The following is a 17486-nucleotide window of genomic DNA, read 5'->3' as shown; positions in this document are numbered from 1 at the left end:
CATCTACCAATGTTGTTCTTGGATAAATTCTTACAATGAAAGAGACAGACAACTCAGACACAGTCAGATGTGCTCAGAATTGACTGCCAATCAGCTGATTCATGCAACTGGTCTTGTGGGTGAGCTTAGTGCCAGGCTGAGTCATATTTATGGAGTAACTCAGTGAGCCACAGGATCTCAGCTCTAAGCCAGTGTCTCTGCATGAAGAATAGTGAAAGTCTGGTGGTGAATACCAAATTTTGGATGGCTCTCAGAGGTCAGGCTTGGTTTGGAGTTGATAACCCTGCTGGCTTGCTATAATTCCACTCTTTCCTCTTGCCAAGGTAAAGAAATAGGATTACATGGGTTCGAGTTCCTGGTTAACAAGATGCAAGAGACACAGGATTTTCGTAGCTCAGAGCTGGGCTCTGCTCGGCTGAGCTGCTGGTTCTGCTCAGCATGAGCTGCTGGTTCTGCTCAGCAAGAGCTGAGCAAAGGTTCAGTTATATTTTACTTTATTTCTCTCTTCTCAAGGCTGGGGATTCTGCTGAATAATTCTGTAGCTAAACTCTCGTGTATTGGGGAAGGTGTTGTTTGTTTTTCTATCTGTGTCTTATTTGGCCCTTGTCTCTTCTGCACCAGTTGAACTCTCTGCTTGGGCTTGTGTCAGACCTATTCCTTGTCCCTTTGCCATTCCCCTGGTGAGCCCTTGGGCTCCTCAATGCTGTCATCTCACTACAGCCTTTGGGGATCGCATCAGACTGAAATAGTTCTGCCTCAGACCAGCAGCTCTGGTGGATAGGCCCATGATAAAGCTCATTCCTTCCACATCCATTCCTCATTATTGCACCTTGGAAAACAAACACCTCACAAAATAACCTGGACAAGGAATATAACTCAGCCTTTGTGAGATCAGTCCTGTGGAAGGTACCTGGCAGTAGGGTTGGAACTAGGTGATCTTTGAGGTCCCTTTCAACCCAAATCATTCTATGATTCTACCCAGAGGTATGGGTCAGAACATGCCAGATCTTTTTTAATCACCTGTTGCTGCTGAAAAATTCCTCAGAGAGGTCTGGAAATACCAAACAATCAAAAGCAAATCACCTAGCACAAAATGCAACCCCAGAATCCAGTTATATTCACACCAACCAGGGAAGTCCTCTGGGTAAAACTCTTAACAGCAGGTGCTGGCCCAATTGTTGGCAGTCCAGAATGTGAGACAGGGACATTCGTGCAACAGGAACTCCACCCTGAGAACCTGTCCTTCTCCTCTTTTCTCCCTGAGATCTGGTGTTTTCCCATGAGAGGATGGCATGGTCTGGCTCCAGGTGGGATAGAGAACAATGTGAGCACGGTCCTGGGCAACTGGCTCTAGGTGGCCCTGCTCAAGCAGGCAGGTTGGACCAGATGACCTCTGAGGTCTCTTCCAAATGCAACCATACTGTGACTCTCTGAGTCTATGACCAAATTCTCAGTTTCAAGCCTACAGGTGCATGTACATACTTCAGCACAGAGCAGAGGATACTGTCAAGTTGTCATGACAACAGGAAAACCCTGTTGATCCCCTTAAAAACAGCCACAGATTACTCTGTAGAAATGTGATCCCACCGGCTTTCCCTGTACAATCTGCTCTTTGCACTTGTAGACAGATAAAATCCAGCCTGCTGCCAGCACCACAATAACCTACACGAGGAGTGGGACCATCATGGGGAGAGTGTTTGCCTGGTGTATATTTTAGTGGGAACATAGATGACAGCCCAACACCATGACTTTAGGACACAGAAATCTTCACAAACTGGATGACAACAGAGGTTTCAGCAGTCTCTGTCTTTCTGCCTCAAAGCTGCTGGACCAAACTCATGTCCTGCATTTCACAAGATTAACCAATTCTTTTAAAACAAGGCCTTTGGCTCCCAATTTGCTCATTAAAAGTAAACCCAACTTCATTGCAGTCCCACATCCAGTGCCCTGTGACCCCTCCCAGGCAGAGGTGTTGTTCAAGGAAAATAAAAAGCAAATCAATCCAGAGAAGTAGTCAGAGAAGGGCTACCATGGTTTTTTTGAGGAGACTGTTAGCCATTATATGATAAAAGCCTGAAAGACAATGACCAGTGTAGCCTGGAGTTAGTTTGACCTTGTGATTTCAATCTGTAATAGAATATAAAAGTAGACTGTTAAAAATAGCTTCCTCACTCACTTCTCCTCCTTATCTGTACACCTGCTGTACTGGCAGGACTTTTTGATCTGATCCTGACATGGTTTTAGTCTTACCAAGCTTTCTCTGGATAGAAAGAGAGAGAGATACGCATGGCCACCCCTGTGCTCCTTGCCCATACACTCAACAGCTCAACCTTCCTTCTGTCTCCATCCCATCCTGCTGTCCTACTTGTCCCCAGCTGTCCCTTCGCCTCTGCTCAGCCACCTCAGGAGGTCTGGATTATGGTGAGGAACTGAAAATGCTGTGAAAGTGGTGGAAAAGGGAAAGAAGAGACTTCAGGAGCTGAATGGCTTTTCTTCAGCCTCTCGTGGTATTTGCAAAGCGCCCGTAGGCAAATGCATTTTGAGGAAAAGACAGGTAGTCAGCACAATTCATTTCAGATGGATTATCTTTTATGCAATCTGTCACTGGAAAACTAGTTATTGTTTAACAGCTTTGTGTTAGCCTGGCAAAACACAGGCGAAGCAGAATTATTGCCAATGTCTTTGTCATTGGTGAAACACCAGGAAAGAAGAAACAGAGAAACTCCAAGACAGCTCGGGCCCGAGAAGAAGCAACTTGGTTATTTGGAGAGTGAGATCCTTCCAGCAAAACAGTAAGGCACAAAACCAGATCATGATGCTTTTCTGGATGGAATTATGTGATCTGGTGCCTGGGATCAACATTAGACCATAGTGGGTCCTTTGGTGTGGCTGCTTCAGCGAAGTGATAGCAAAATTAACTATCCTGGTGCAGTAATGCTTTTTGGGTTCTCTCTCAGTAGGTAACATATATATATACCATCGGAAGTAGCCTAAATACGTTTCTCAGACCAAGTATCACAGTACCTGAGGATCAGGGAAGTCTAAGGCTTGGGAAGGGCTCTCAGAATTTGACAAAGGGCAGAGCTTCAACACGTGAACATGAAAACATCTTCACTCCCTGGCATGATGTCTCTGGATGTACAATTGCAAATGCCTCTGGCTGGTTGACAGCTGGGTTGGGCCAGATACTCCAGCCAATGGACTTGGAAAGAAAGTGGAGCTACATTTAATCATGGCTGCTACAAGTCTGTCCTAGCGTGTTTCTCTTCTTGCATTAAGTGTGGGAACAGGATCACAATCAACATCAGCACTATCTTATCTGGTCCAGATCGGGTTGTTGGTAGTAGAGGTAATTCTAGGGAAGGAAAGGAGATGGATAGATTATCTTCTGCTCCAGAGAGTCCCAGATATTTCCCTTTGCTTTGAGATATTGCCCTCCACCCTAAGTTTTATCAATGTGCATGCCATTTTTTTTATTTTTTTTTCCCCCTTTCTTTTTGTTTGTCTTGGATTTCTTAGTCCTCATTCTTCACAGCTCCATAGTATTCCATTATACCCAGTGTATGCTTCCAGTACACGTCTGAGGACAGAAACCTTTGCCCTCAGGCAAACTCGTGCTGTGCTCTTCAGTATCTGTGCTGCTGACTATTCTCCCCCTCTCTGCAGATAGGGCCAAACGCCAAGGAGTTGTTCAGGCTTGTGGAGGATTTCATTGATGTCATCGGCTTTCGCATGAAAGATTTCCGGGATTCCTACCAAGTGACGGACAATCTGGGTGAGTAGATTTGCAGTCCCCATGTTGGGGAGAGACCTCGGGAAGCTGTAATTACAGTGCAATATATATAACCTGGGCTGTGGGGAGGGAAGGAGGGAAGGCAGCAGGTGGTGGAACATTAAAAGGTCTGGGGAAAGACATGGATGATCATAAATAGGGGGTGGCTTTTCTCCAAATAAGTCAGGACTTCAATGTGAAGAAATGTCCACGGAGAGATCTGAGAGATATCTATAGAACCATGAATGGAGAACAGATGACAAACTGGGCAGAATTAGTTGCTTCCTTTTATTTTTTTAACACAAGAGCTGCACAGCAGCCAATGAAGTGATCAGGCAGCAAACAAACAGCAGGCAGTATTTGATTTATGCTGTATGCACAATCACAGCATGGAACTTGTTGCCAGAGGATGTTGCAGAAGCCAAAAAGTACAGATGGGTTCATGATGGGATTAGGAAAATGCACAAAGGAGAGGTCCATTGGTGGCCATTAAAGTTGATGGTCTGGATACAGCCGCTAGCTGAGGAAGTCCTGCTGATTGCTGGAAGCTGGGAGGACAGACCAAGAGATGTCTTGGTCTGTTCTTTATCATGCTTCTTCTCTAAGGAACTGCTACTGATTGCTCCTGGAGACAGGACGCTGGAGTAGACTGACCTCTCTTCTACCAGCTTTAGTGCAGGCAGGTCCTTTGCAATGAACAAGCAATTAGTGTCATTTTCCTTCATACATAGACATTACCTGAAGATAATCACATATACTCCTATGGCTATCAGGATCCAGCCTCATTCATTCTGCTATATTCCCACTATTGGCTCCAGTGGGTTTTTCAGCACTTGTGAATTTACTGAGGTCGCTTACTGGTTTTATTTCTTGCTTCCCTCTAGTACTCGGTATTCACAAACTGCCTGCTAACGCAGCAACCGACATCACCTTCCCTATGAAAGGCTGGAGGGGCATGGTGGACTGGGCCAAGAACTCGGAGGACAAGGTCACTGTCTCCAAGAGCATCCTGTCTTCAGGGCTATCAGGTAGGCAGCACAGCCAGAGCACTCCAGAAGAAAATTTCTTCTTCATTTTCTAAGAGAGATTCCTTCCATTTGGCTGGTCTTCAAATTCTCCTTCCAGCTGAGGTGGATTTGCTCGCAAAACCTTGGTCACCAAAAACATTGCTGAGTGCAAACAAGGCTTTCAGATATGGCCTGACCAAAAGTCAAATCTAAACTCCTTGTAAAAGTTCGGGGGCAGGCTTCATGCCTGGATGTGGATATGTATCTTCTCCTAAATAAGCAGCTTATTTCGAAAGGAGCAGGAGTTGGCACAAAAACTCAGAACAACGCTACATTGATGATTCCTTCTTCCAAGGCTTCTGAAGCCAGGAAAAAGTGAAAACATCCCTGTGTCTGCTGGGTCACTCTGGTTTTGATGCATGTGGGTGCTGAGTTCAGTCTGCAATCCTCTGCAGGCCATGTTGGGTGCTGAAATGAGTCTGTCATGCCTCCCTGAATACGCTGTGTTGCCATTAAGGGTAATGAATGGCACTTGTCTCTGTAGGTACTGTATAAGAATGGTTAACCAGCACCACAAGAAAGACAGGTGAAATGGAGGCATGGTTCTGTCACCTATCACCATGGCTATGTAGGCAAACAATGCTGTAGATGCCCTCCAAGATTGGATCCAGCCCTGATAGGCCCATCTAAGGTGGAGCAGCTGGGGATCAGCACATCAGGCTGAGCAAACTATGGGTCTGCTGGATGGAGAAACTTTGCTAGATTGCATTTTTATGGCAGTTGTGTGAAATTTCCTGCCCTCAGAAATGAAATGCATAGGCATTTATCACTGAGGTCACTGGCTCCACAGCAGGGCATGGGTACAAGCCAGAGTGTGGAGGCAGGAGTGCTGGGTGCATCAGCCAAGCTGGCCTCACTGCCAGATCTGAAAGGAAACCTGAAGGATTCTGGGATGTTCTTCTGGAGCACCAAGCCTTTACCTGGATGTGAGTCCCAGGAACCAACACACTTAAGGTGTTCATCTTCCAGCAGAGAGCTTTAGCACTTGGCAGGATTGAGTGCTGGGTTTTTGAAAGCAGAACCTTAAGCTGGGCCTGTTGCTGGGATGATGGGTTTTCCTTGTGGATGCCCTGGTGCTGTGTGTGGCACTAGTGGCTTTGTGAGAGCAGGGTGCTGGCTGTTGCATCAGGCTGTGTTCTCCTTCGCTGAGGCAGGAGACCGTGAGTTGTTGCTGTCAGAAGACCTTTGGCGTCTTCTGGTCATACCAGGACCACTTGTCACGGGTTTCCCTACTGGCGATAGAAACAACTCAGCCATCATTTCTCCTTGGGGAATCTGAGACCAAGAACAGTTAAGTGACACCCCCAAGGGTAAACAGTGAGTCACTGGCAGACCAAGGATCATGGCCAGCACTCCTTGTGTTTTGTTGTGCCTTGAAGACAGCATTATCTTCCTGGGAGGAGTTGGAGCATGTTGGGAGGGTTTGAGAAGCCTCCTTGTTTGAGGAGGTTGTGAAGCCTTCACCTTTGGAAACCTTTAATCACTTGATGGACAAACTGCTTGCACCAGACATAAGCAGAGCTGATCCTGCTCTGGGGCTGAGGGCTCTCCTAGGAGGTCTCATCTACTTCCACCTTGAGCTGTTTTCCAGATTTCTGTTACAAACATCCTCACACAGCACTGCTATAGGCCCCCTAAGCAGTAGTCACCGTGGTGATGTCTACCCCAAAGAATCAATTTCCCATCGGTTTTCTCCTCTCCATGGTGTCCTGTTCCACCCAGGGCTGTACTGCCTCTGCATTGTTCAGCATCCCACGCTGGTGGTCTCTTACTGAGGGTTTACCCAGTGATTAGAAGGAAGCTACACCTCTATCAGTTTTGATCCTCACCTTTCCTTAGCCACAGAGAATAGGGGCAGCTACCCTGGGCAAGGTGATGGAGACGGGCAGCTCGTTGAGACCAAAACCAGACCCCTCACTACTGGAAGCTGACTTTGCATAGTTGATTTCAGTGGGCCAGCACTAATTAATGTAGTTGGGTGATGTGTTTCTTGGGCTGTGGGCTGTGCAAATACTGCTGGTCATTGGGCATCGCTGGAAAGACGTTACGTGACCAAAATGCAATGCTGTTCCAGCTGGGTAGCATGTCAGAGGATTTCTTTTTTGTACACCAGGACTGATGGGAACCTGCATTATTAAAGATCTGTCCCAGACCAAAAGAAAAAAGCTTCCACCTCTATTCCAACAAGGATTCTTTGCTTTCTTGGGAGAGTGCTGTGATAACCCAGCCTGTGGGCCGTAGGGTTTTGCTTGCTCACAGTCTCACAGGAGCACACGTTGCTTCTGTAAATGCCCTGTTGCATCCTCTGACCACAAAGAGGGAAAACTCCCTTTGAATGCAGCAGGATCCTTGTTTGCACAGGGATTCGTGGGAAAGGCCAAAAGACTGTGCTGGCTTTCCTAAAGCAGCAAGGCTTATGCAATTGCTCTGCAAGGCTGTCTGTCAGTCTCTCCTAGTTATGTTTTCACCATCTATCTCACTCGAGCCCAATTTGACAGAGGAAGACAGACATGCAGAGTTGTGTCTGCCCTGCACTGACGGAGCGGGTGCACTTTAAGTTCAACCTCAGTACGAGACATCAGAGAAGCCCCACCTCAGGGTGCTTCCCCAGGCTTCCTCAGCTCTGCTTTTCACCCAGCCGCTTGTTTTTTCTCCCCCTGAAAATTCAGCCGTAAGGCTGCCTCTGTCGCTTGTGCTTTTTCTGGGGAAGATCTTGCTTGTCGCAGCTGGGCACTGCGAGGCAGCGCAGGAGGAGGAGGAGGAGGAGGAGGAGGAGGAGGAGGAGGAGGAGGAGGAGGTCAAGTGACGTGGCCAGTGGTCACACAGATGATTCAGGGACCGTGACCCCCATGGACTCCCGAGGCAGTGCACGTGTTGTGGGATCAGGATGGGCACACTGGGACATCTCCCCTTCTCGGCTGCCCGTGTCGGCCTGAGCTCAGCTCTTCTCTCTGATGGCTCAATAGCTACGGATGGGTCTAAACGCCTCTGGGTGGCTGCAAGAGACCTTTCCACCCTGCAGATGTGCCCGCTGTGATGCTGTCAGAGGGATTAATTGGATTTCTGAATGGGGGAGCACCAGGCTGCTCATTCAGGATGAGCGAGCCTTGTGTGAGGGCGGACCCCTGGGGTACCAGGTCACTCCGAAGGCACCCAGTCCTTCCTTGGGACTGATAGAGACCCATCGTGGTGAAAGCAGGCACTGCATCCCACCACAGTGATGCTGACACTGGGCACGCCCCAACAGAGACCCCTCCATGCAAAGTTTAATCCTGCATCTGGGTGTTCCGTGGGTACAGCTGACATATCGATTGTCTCAGTGTTGTTGTCTTCTTCCCTTTCCTTTGGTGTCCTGCAGAGACGGACGACTCCTCCGTCTTCGTGGTGGGGACCGTGCTGTACCGGAATGTGGGCAACATCCTCTCCATCCAGAGGTAAGAGGGGCTGCCCGGGGAGGGCGACCAGCTGGGAAATTACCAAGCTTTCCTGCTTCTGCTTCTGGCTGCAGAGCCTTGGTCTTCCAGGGAAATAGTAAAGATCACTGGGTGCGACAAGACAGACTTTGACCTGGCAATGTAAATATTTTGACCCTCATTGACTGTTGCTGCATGTTCAGGTGGGGCCAGGCTCCTGCATCACAGACATTGCTTGCTGGAGGGCCAGGAAGGTTTTTGCCATCCACGTGCAGCACCGTGCACCCCAGATATGAGGGGACGCACAGTGCTGTCGCCGCTGCCACATCCCTGCCTGCCAGCTGCCTGCCACCCTTTGCCCTCCAGGAAGGGATTCTCATGCTGCCCTCCTCATCACGAGGGATTTTGGGGGGGGGGGCTTGACAGATGGGGGATGCTCAGCTGTTGCAATCATCCCAAGCTACTGGGGAGCTGGCAGCCACGCCGAGCCCTCCGAGAGCATCACGGGAGAAGACAGGCTCGGAGAGAGGAGAGGAGCATAGCAGCACGCCTGCCTGCACATATCTACCATGTTCCCAGCAGCTGCAAACCGCCTCGGGCACCAAAGCTTTTATGTTCAGCACTCCCTTTCCTTTTCTTCTCTCCTCTCCCTTTCTGTCTTGCTATCTCACTCTTTTTTTCCGAGGCTGGTACTGAGGCAGTAAATTAAGCATCCTAAGGCACCTTCTAAAACTGTTCTGCACTGATTAGCGTGAGCCCATTTACCATAAACACCAGGGCATCTCTCCTCACAGATAATCATTTAAATACCTACAGATTTAGCACTGGCAATGGCGAAAGAGCTCCAAGTGAGTGCAGAGAGGAATTAGCAAGCCAGTCAACTGTATTCTGTAATATCTTCCATTACAGCACTGGGAATTAGATCAGAAGGGCAATAAACATCATTGGCTCAAATGATCCAGCGGTATTTCAGCTTTCTCTGGCCAAGCAGTGAATGAGCTCTGATAACCAGCAGCTGCAGCAGCCGCAGCCTCTGAACAGCTTTCCTGAGGGAGATCTGATTTAAGACGTTCCTTAATTAAAGGACAGTCCCTCTTTAAAAAAATCTAGAGTCCTGAATCACCTGTGGAGATTCAAAGGAAAAAAAAGAAAAAAAAAAAAAAAAAAGAGAGTACCTCTTACTTCACCACTCACTGTGCAAATGGACACCGCGAGAAAAAGGGGAATATCTTTAAATAACTGCGTAGTTATATAGCATTTGCCCATGGGGTAAAAATATTTCTGACCACAAAGGACAGCAGTTATTCTTGGGTACACACAAGCAATGAGGACCCAGATCCTCGGTTTGACCACAATGATTCAATACAGAGTGATTTTTTTTTTCCCCAAAAGAAATAAATGTAGATTTAACTCAGCAAACAGCACCAGCTGAGCTGTTCCTAATTGTCCCAATTTACCTCCCCCAAGCAGCAATTCCTTATCTGAGTCACACGTTGCTCTGTCCCCTCGGATCCGGAGAGCCCTGTGGTTCTTGGCAGCTGTGACAATCGAGATGGGATATACATGATGCCCGATTTTTCAAGCCAGGGAAGTGAGCAGTGCTTGGTCCCAGCTGAGCAAAGCTGCAGAGAAGGCGTACAGCAGTTGGAGAGACAACAACCTGGCACCTGACAGCCCCGTGTACCAAACAGCATGTTTACAGCTGTTTGCACACTCTTTATGGCCACACAGGAGCCCTCTGAGCTCATCTGACCTCCTGTCCGAGCCAAATCTTGATGTGTTTTGTTTTCTTCCGAGAAGTTGGGTTGTGACATGCTTTTAGGAAAGACAACTCATCTTCTTCCTGAAAGATTCCCTGTGATCCCTCACCTCCCTCGGCAAGCTGCTCAGATGTTTAATCACCTTCTCTGCCAGGAGACTGTCTCTTATTTTAAGGCTGAATTTGTCTGACTTTCGCTTTCAGGCACTGGGCCTTTGGGTGGGTGACTGAAAAAATCCCCCACATGCAACAAACTACCAGACATGCCTTTCAAAGAAAAACCTTTTGTCTGGTTTTCTAGCACCTGGATCAATTTTGTGTCTCTCCTTTGAATTCTCTCCACTGCTTTCCCATCTTCAAGTGGAACTGAACCCAACGGTACAGTGGCATCCTGACAAGGAAGGGTGCAGAGAGAAGATGACTGCTTCATCTCCTTGTTCCTGCACAGGATCACTTCTGTCCTTTCTGTCATAGCTCTTTTCACTGAAGTCAATCTCCTCGGGTACATTTTGGGTCACTGCTCCCTGGAGCAGAGCCTGTAGCTCTGCACGCAGACCTTGCACTCTCCAAGCTCAGATGCCTTTCCCGACTCTTGGATGCACCGGGATAACTTCTGCTTGGGCTGCGACTACCTGGCCATTAAGCAGCCTTCACAGTCTGCACGCAAATACCTTCTCTGTGCTAATGACTTGCCGAAAAAATCAAATACTTCTATGTCTTTTGCTTACTGCATCAATCCTCACGTGGTCTGCAGCCTTCAAAAGGATGCTTCTGTGTCATCTAGGTTGCTCATGCAAATGTTCAACAGTACTGAACCAAGAAGTGACCCTTACAAACCCAGCTACTAATGAAGACATGCACTAGTGTTTACCTTTCAGCAGCTCCCATTTTTAGCTTGTCTACAGCTGTCCACATTTCAAAACTTAGGGCTGATATTTACTCCCATTGACTTTCTCTGTTACTCTTTCTTTGTAGACTGATATTTGTGCTTTATTGCTTTTTTTTTCTTTCTTTTTCTTTTTTCTTTTTTCTTTTTTCTCTTTTTTCTTTTTTCTTTTTTCTTTTTTCTGTTTTGTTTCTTCTTTTTTCTTTTTTTTTTTTTTTTAAAAAAGGAAAATGTGTTTTCTTTTTTCTTTACCCTGCTAAAAAAAATGTTGTTGTTCCCCTCTGGTGTTGGTGGGAGAGTGGCTTTCTGAGCATCCATTTACACATCTGTGGATGATTCCAAGATTTTTTAATTTGGGGTTTTTTTTCCAATCCACTTGTTGTTAAGCAAGTGCAAATCTTTTCCATGTAATTATTTTGTAAAAGGAAGATAAGACTCAGAAAGAAAGGTAAAGATTTTGCCAATGCCTGTAGATTTGGTGGAGATTCCGATAAAGATTTCCCTTGCGCATGGGTGCAGGAAGAGCTGGGAGCAGCCTGATGCTGGGCTACCACTCAACTACCGATTCCTTCGTGGTAAACTTAGAGGGACAGCATTTTCAACTGCTGGTTAACACTTTTGCTTATTTAAACAACTTTTGCTTATTTAAACACCAGGAACCCACATATTTTTAGAAGTCCAGGGAAATGTCTACAAAGGGTTTGGCTTTCCAGGGAGCAGGAGCACAGGTATGGGGAGATGTCCTTCCTTATTGCCTCTCCCAACAGTCAAATCTCCTAGGTCTGCAAGCTTTATTAGAGTATTTGTCTGGGCATAGACATTTAGACATCCACATGCAAGGTCTGGCCTCTTTCCATTTGCATTTGATCGCCAGAGGATGGACATACACACCAGTGCCTCTAGTAGTGAACTAGACAGGATCGTGTGCTGCCCCATGGATAAGCTGTCAAAGGCAACCATGCCCCTGCCCAACACTTACTGAAGTGCAGATTAAGCCAGCCTTTGAGAGGGAAAACAGGGTGGGTTGTTTTTGAAAGGACATGAAATGAGCTTTGTCTGCTCATGTCAGGGCCATAAAATGGGTCCAGGACTGTTTTATTACTGGGATAAATACAGCTTTTAAGTCTAATGGCTTTAGGGGCCGATGTGGTTTATAAGATCATCTGATTCCTGGAGGAATAAATGTAGAGTGGCTGTGAGGGGAGATCAAAGGGCAGAGGATGGGATGCATCAACAGCAAGTGTCTTTGATGGTATTTTAAAGTAACGGGGCCATCTCCTTCTGTGCTTTGTACCCTAAACCTTGTACCACCAGTGATGAATGCAGTGGGATTCACCGCTCTGGAAAACTTCCTCAGCCCCCTTTAAAACATCTCTTTTCCCTCTTCTTTCCAGGAATAGCACTGTTCTGAACTCCAAAGTCATCTCTGTGACTGTGAAGCCATTTCCCCGGTCTCTCCTCACCCCCTTGGAAATTGAATTCTCCCACCTGTACAACGTAAGTATTTCCTGGGAACCTGCACCATCCTACAGCTGTGTTTGCTTCTGCATTGCAGGAATGTGTTGGTGCAAGGAAAGAGGCTTTTTTTTCTGGGCTGCTGAGACCTCTTTGTCATTACAGAACCCTTCAATCTCCCTTAACGCAGGTTTCCAAGGCACTCAACAGCCACCCTGATACTGGGCTGGTGTTGGTGTCCTGGTTTTGCTCGCTGCCAAGGATGCACCGTGTGGGTCAGCCTTGCAAACCTCGCCTGCTCTGTGCTCCTTGCTCAGGCATTGCCAGTGCAGGAGGAGGGTGACAGCCCTGCTTGCACAGGGAACATGGGCATGCTTGTCCCAAATTCACAGCGTTTCGTTGTGGGCATGATCATGGGAGAAGAACTGTGCACTCATTAAAAAATGGGCTATAACAATTATCTTCCTTGAGGAGGGAAAGAGGGAGGGGAAAGGTTGTTTCCATTAATACTTGCAATGTTCTTTGCAGTCCTCAGATTCAACTGGAGACTTGAATATCACTGTTGTGATCAGTGCTTTAAAACACAAAGATGCCCTCGAGGTTCCCCTGCTCAACCCTAAACAGATATATGTGATGGACATTTACATACCCCAAGGCCTGTTCTTGTTGTCCATTTCAGATGTCCTCCTGAGGCTCTGCAACATGAATATTAGATCCATCATGTCTTTGCTTTGGAGTTTCCTGGAAGGATTTTCCAAAGTGGTCTAAGAAAGCTGCATCTGGAGTCAATGGAAAACCTCTTCCAGGGGGCTTTAAACACACCTGACCATCTCCTGCAGGGCTGTGGCTCTTCTGAGTACTGTGTCCCACAAAACCACACACTGTATTTGATCACTTTCCAGAAGGGAGCAGCAAAAGAATTCTGTGTGAAAGGAAGGAAGAGGAAGAACATCAGTAGGTTGAGTCAGGAAAGATGCAGAGTCAAACCCTTCTGCAGTGGTGTTGATGCAGAATGAACTGAGGGCAGTTTTATTCTTGCCTCTCAAGCCAAGGGTGAAAGAAGTTATTCCAAGGACTCAGATCTGCGACTGCCTTTCTTGAGTATCACAGACTCACCATGCTTAGAGTAGTGGAAATTGTTCTACAGGACCTGCATATTTCATTCGAGTTGCTCTAAATACCCCACGAACAGCACAGCACTGATTTCCTTCATTTTTCCCTTTCTTCTTTCCTCTCAGGGAACCACCAACCAGACCTGCATCCTGTGGGACGAAAACGATGGGTGAGTTCTGTGGGTTTCTCTTTACTCTCACGGGCCCATTTGTTTTGTGGGGTGAAATTATCACAATTTTAGCAGTGATGTGTCAGTCTGGCACAGCCACTTACTCTCTCTACTTAGTTTTTTCTTGCATCCACCTTCATGGCCAGCAAAGTCCTTCACCCTGGCGGGGAGTGTTCCTTCCTTTGCACAGGTGCATCCCTTCTTACTGCGTTGTCTTTTAATGCCGGTTGAATTAGGTATTATATTTAAAGATCTGTAATTAGATGTGGTCAGCACAGCCCTTGAAGGGCCCTGTGTGCCAGGAGCATTGTGTATCTGTACCAGGGAAACATCTCTCAGTGTCTGAGCAGGGACGTTCATGCGTGATTCTGCTCACAGGCAGGGGTGTTTGCATTTTCCTTTGACATTTTGGACTCTGGCTTACATTTTGCAAAAGTGGCCTCTAATTTTGACTCTTCCAATTTTGGTTTTTCCCACATAAGGAATACCTGAACTGTGACCCAGGATTGTGGAGTCATTCACAGATTACCTTAAATTGAGCTTGGCACAGCAGTGCTTGGCAGTCTTAGGTGTTCACCCCAAATTTGGCACCATAAGGAGAGTAATGCAAAATCAGAGCTCGCTGTTGCAAATACAACCTGCAGTGGTGAAGTACGTGTTGTGTGAGTGTGATAGAGTAAAACAATTTCTGTGAGGTTTCCTGCAATGACTGGTGCTTTTCAGGAGGTGTTGAGTGATGTGACTGTGGTCAGCAGGGAAAAAAAGAAATTCCAACTTACCACAGTGAGTCAGGACCATAAATCCCATATGGGAAGCAGTTGTCAGAGAGTGTGTATCTTAAAAAAAAAAAAAAAAAAAAGTGCAGTTTGAAAGTGTGGTCTTAAATCCTGAGTGAGCTTGACAAGGATACAAAGTGTTTGATTTAATGATGTTTTTACTTCACTGACTTTTACATCTCAGTTTGAGGACCAACCTGACTTCTTTCCTGCTTACAGTGTCAGTTTCTCTCCTTGAGATCTCATGCATTTGGCACATACCCCTGCATTTATTATTATTATTTATTATCATTACCTGCAATGCCTGAAAAATGATTCTATTCTTCTCCTTTTATGCTCCATTAAGTAGCATATACACACATAGGCGGGCAACATATTTGCAGCCAGCTTACCGTCTTTGTCGGTCTGTGATTAATTTGGCATGTATGAGTGGATCCAAAGCAAAGCTGAAGAACCTGGAGGGACTCTCTGCTTGTGAAATCACACCCATGTTGTAGCCCAGGGCAGAACTGGCCCCTCTGGGTTGTAGTGAAAATTGCTCCAGCATTAGAAGACGGTTGGGATGCAGGAGCAAGGTCTGTCCCTATGCTGATCTCGCATGTCAGGGTGCAGGTGAACCTTCATGAAATTTCTAAAATGGGATTTTATTATATTACTGAGTACCTCTACTCAGCCCAAAGTAGAGGGTTGTGTATAGGTGGGTAGATGCAGGAGGAGGCTTGGATAGGAACTGTCCTGCTCTGCTAAATCTGTTGCCTCTCCATGCTGGAACGGGATTAAAGCACTTGTATACAAATCCATTTTTTGGCAAGTAAAGGAAGAAGTTGGAACCAATGCCCCTTTTGGTCTGCACTGTCTCATTCTTGGCTTTCTAGGTTCTTGAGAGAGGGTTATGTCCAGAAGGATGGAGGTGTTTCCCTGCCATGCTCAGAGCTGGATTTAATTAACTGTAGTCTGAATGAGAAAAGAGCAAAATCCAGTTTGCACATGGTTGGATCTGAGGGAGAGTGATGACATTCAGGTTGGGTACATATCTGTCAGAGCTAGCACTGAAAGGTGCCGGTATGAGAAAGACGAAGAGTTGCCCAGGGCTGAAAGTGGCTTGAGAGGCTTGAAGGCCATTGCTGATCTGGAGACGAAACAGTGCCCGGTTCAGCATCGTCACCTTCACCTTGTCCTGGGAGGTCTGTCTGCTCCATATACTTGCTCCCAAGGCTTGGCAGCTTGTTCGGCTGCCTGTTGTCTCTCTGGGAGTGTGGGGTGTTAGGAATGATTTCAGTCTTTAATCCTTGCATCTTCACGGCATCAAAGGATGGGCTTGTAGCTAAGAGCTGAGCAGGCAATATCTTGGCACCGATGCTGTGGTTCAGTTGTCAAGGATGGTTTCCAAAACCCCAGCAGATTGATTGCACAAATGTTGTCACTAAGACTCTGCTTTCTGTGCCTGTTGGGGGGTGCGTGTGCGCACGTCTGCAAGTGTTTTCATCCAACATTTGTAATCTCAAGCAGTGGAAAAGTCCTAAATGCTGACGTCAGCAGATTTTTCTAGGGGCTGTTCCAAAGCTAGATCCGATTCGGTGAGCTCTGGCAACGGGAGCTGCCAAGCTGTTTTGCGCAACATTTTAAAGCTGATTTGCTACCACTGTCGCCTCCTGGGAAAATCTAATGAAAGGCAAAATATGCAAACCCTATTCTCCAGGCCTGACTGCTCACCACAAACTTGAACAGCACTCTGGAGTTCTCAGGGCATTTGCATCACAGCTTTGAGTAATTGCTTCCTATTTGGAGCAAGGATTTTTAGGTTACACCTTGGACCTGTTTGTTGCCTGGTACGTAGTAGAGATCTGGTGCTGGTGATTCTGATCCAGGAAACCCTGGAGGTTCAGCCACACTTACGTGGGTTCCTCTCTTTGCTCCCATCTTCTTCCTCCCACCCCTCTCCCTAAATTGGAGATTTTCCTACTGATCAATCTCATAAGATAGTTGTGCAAGTGGGTGAATCACAAGAAATTCCATTTCCCGGATCTGACCAATTTCATGGCTTTATGGCTTCATTTCCCTGCCTGTTATTCACCCTGCCCTATTCCCTTACAGCCCAAACCAGCCTGCCATGGTGTTGCTTGCTCAGCAGATGCTGCTGTCTCTTAAGTTTGCCCCTTTGCAGGCTCTCCATGCTCTAAGGCTGGCTGGCCAAGGGGGAACCTTCCCTACATTCAGTCATCCATCTGAGGCTGTGGATCTTGGAGATCCAAACTCCACCTGATTCCAGTGAACCAGCCTCTGTACTTAACCCCTTGCAGCAGATGTGACTGATTGAAGATCAGCAATCCTCACATGAGAGCTCCTGCCTGTAACTGCAGCCACCTGAGCTTTCAATCCCATCCAAAGCACGCCGCAGCCCTTTAAAGGCCACTTAAAATCCATGGGCTGTGAAGGGTTGAACTGTAAAACTGCAATTAGAACAGACAATTTTCATGTGGCCATGTGCTTCCTCCAAGACAGTTGTTGAACAGAGCACTTAAAAAAAAAAAAAAAAAAAAAAAGAGGAAGAACCCCCGAGTGTTCATTCATTTGCATTTAGATAGATATTTAAGCTTGTAATATTAATAATGGATTTTTGATTTATTAATCCCAACCCCTTTGAGTGACTGTAAATTCGTGGGTGGCACCTCTCCGTCTCTTTTCTCTTCCCCTTGCCCCCAACTCCTCATGTCATGAAATAAGAGGAGAAAAGATCAGGGACTAATTTCTGTTGTGTTGGGTGCTGCAAGTATGATTAATGAGCTTAGCACTAGCTGGGTAAATTGAAAGTTGAAATTGGAGAATGATTTGGGATTCTCTGGCTCTCCTCCAAGGGTATTCATCTGGAGTAATTATTAGCTGCTTAGCCACACTGAAGTTAAAACCCAGGCAGGATCTGGTCTCCTACTTCCTCTTTCTCCTGCTGGGATAGGACAGAGGAAATTGATGGATGCCATCATCTTATGTGCTTTCATGTTCTTGTGCGCCACCAGATTTGTATTTCTCGCCTACCGTGCTCTGGTGCACAACAGGGATGCCATGTGGCAAGGGGAAC

At 46.7% G+C, this 17486-nt stretch overlaps 1 protein-coding gene across 11 annotated transcripts in view; it reads left to right on the top strand.

Annotated features, from left to right (window-relative positions):
- ADGRB1 (adhesion G protein-coupled receptor B1) overlaps positions 1–17486 on the top strand; it is a 279324-nt gene that overhangs the window by 150236 nt on the left and 111602 nt on the right. For all 11 annotated transcript variants that reach the window (XM_075743190.1, XM_075743189.1, XM_075743187.1 and 8 more), the window contains 5 exons: positions 3667–3775; positions 4657–4800; positions 8198–8273; positions 12292–12394; positions 13591–13634. In XM_075743190.1, coding sequence (XP_075599305.1) covers positions 3667–3775; positions 4657–4800; positions 8198–8273; positions 12292–12394; positions 13591–13634 — 476 coding nt within the window. The remainder of the gene's footprint in view (positions 1–3666; positions 3776–4656; positions 4801–8197; positions 8274–12291; positions 12395–13590; positions 13635–17486) is intronic.

Source organism: Balearica regulorum, chromosome 2 (genome assembly GCF_011004875.1).
Source record: "Balearica regulorum gibbericeps isolate bBalReg1 chromosome 2, bBalReg1.pri, whole genome shotgun sequence".
Taxonomy (NCBI): Eukaryota; Metazoa; Chordata; class Aves; order Gruiformes; family Gruidae; genus Balearica; species Balearica regulorum.
Note: the sequence above shows the minus strand (reverse complement) of the source record. Positions and strands in the feature narration are given on the sequence as shown.